We start from the raw sequence: 1,450 nt of genomic DNA, 5'->3' as shown, positions 1-1,450 counted from the left end.
AAGCGGCAGGGATGCCAGCGTGATTGAGCGTATTCCCTCATCAGTTACAGATTACTCGGCAGCTTCACCAGCGTCCCGCCAGGTGGCAGCGTCCGACTTTGGCTTAACTAGTTCCCCAGTAACCAGTGGGCGCTGGTTACACTCAACCCCCGTACACAGTCTTTGCCGTTCGTACTGCTTCAAAGCCACGTGCTTCGCTCGGCTCGCTTCCACGAGAAAATCGACGGTTCACACTAGAACCTAAATTCTCATTCGCCCACGCCGCAGAAGTCGTCGCTCACCGCTTATCAAGATGTTCGCCGAAAACGAGATCATCGAGAAACTCGAAGCCGGTTTTAATAAACTGCAGACGTCCGAACAATGTAAGTCTTTACTGAAGAAGTATCTGACCCGGGAGGTTTTGGACAAGCTCAAAGCCCATAAGACCGCTATGGGGGCGACTTTGCTAGATGCGGTGAGCTCAGGTTTCGAGAACCTCGACTCCGGGATCGGGGTGTACGCACCCGATGCCGAGGGTTACACGCTGTTCCGCGAAATATTCGATCCGATCATCGAGGATTATCACGGCGGCTTCAAGCCGACGGACAAACACCCCGAGACCGACTTCGGAGACTTGTCCAGCTTCGTGGATCTGGACCCTGAGAACAAGTACGTGATTTCAACTCGAGTTCGCTGCGGGCGTTCGATCGCCGAGTTCCCGTTCAACCCCTGCATGACCGAAGAGCAGTACGTCAGCATGGAGAACCAAGTATCGAGTATTCTGTCTAAACTCGACGGAGAACTCAAGGGAAAATATTTTCCCCTGACCGGAATGGATAAGGAGACGCAGGACATGCTCGTCGACGATCATTTCCTGTTCAAAGAAGGAGACCGTTTCCTGCAGGCCGCGAATGCCTGCCGCTTCTGGCCTAAGGGTCGAGGGATATACCTGAACGACGAGAAAACGTTCCTGGTTTGGTGCGGCGAGGAGGATCATCTTCGAATCATCTCCATGCAGAAGGGCGGTGATCTGAAAGCGATCTACAGTCGACTTGTGAACGGAGTGAGAGAAATCGAAAAAGAGATCAAGTTCGCAAGGGACGACCGCCTGGGATGGCTCACCTTCTGTCCGACGAATCTCGGTACGACAATCCGAGCGTCGGTACACATCAAACTACCGAAGTTGGGAGGAGACCGCAAGAAACTCGAGGAGATCGCCTCGAGACACAACCTGCAGGTTCGGGGCACTCGCGGAGAGCACACCGAGAGCGAGGGCGGAGTATACGACATTTCCAACAAGCGGAGACTAGGACTAACGGAGCGTGAGGCAGTCATGGAAATGCAGCAGGGCATCCTGGAGCTCATCAAGCACGAGGAGTCGATGTGAAGCCTCGAAGAGCTTGAGACGACTCAGCCCATTGGGCATAGCCGTCAATTTCGGATAGAGGAGTCCTCGAATTCAATAAATCAA

The 1,450-nt window shown here is 53.7% G+C and overlaps 1 protein-coding gene across 1 annotated transcript; it reads left to right on the top strand.

The window, feature by feature from the left end:
- The first annotated feature begins 313 nt into the window (after positions 1–313).
- LOC100901285 (arginine kinase-like) lies at positions 314–1,366 on the top strand. The gene has a single exon (XM_003738186.2). The coding sequence runs from the start codon at positions 431–433 to the stop codon at positions 1,364–1,366; it is 936 nt and encodes a 311-aa protein (XP_003738234.2). The 5' UTR covers positions 314–430.
- Positions 1,367–1,450: the final 84 nt, after the last annotated feature.

Source organism: Galendromus occidentalis, unplaced genomic scaffold, assembly GCF_000255335.2.
Source record: "Galendromus occidentalis unplaced genomic scaffold, Mocc_1.1 scf7180000075823, whole genome shotgun sequence".
NCBI lineage: Eukaryota > Metazoa > Arthropoda > Arachnida > Mesostigmata > Phytoseiidae > Galendromus > Galendromus occidentalis.
This window is presented reverse-complemented; position numbering and strand designations above follow the sequence as displayed.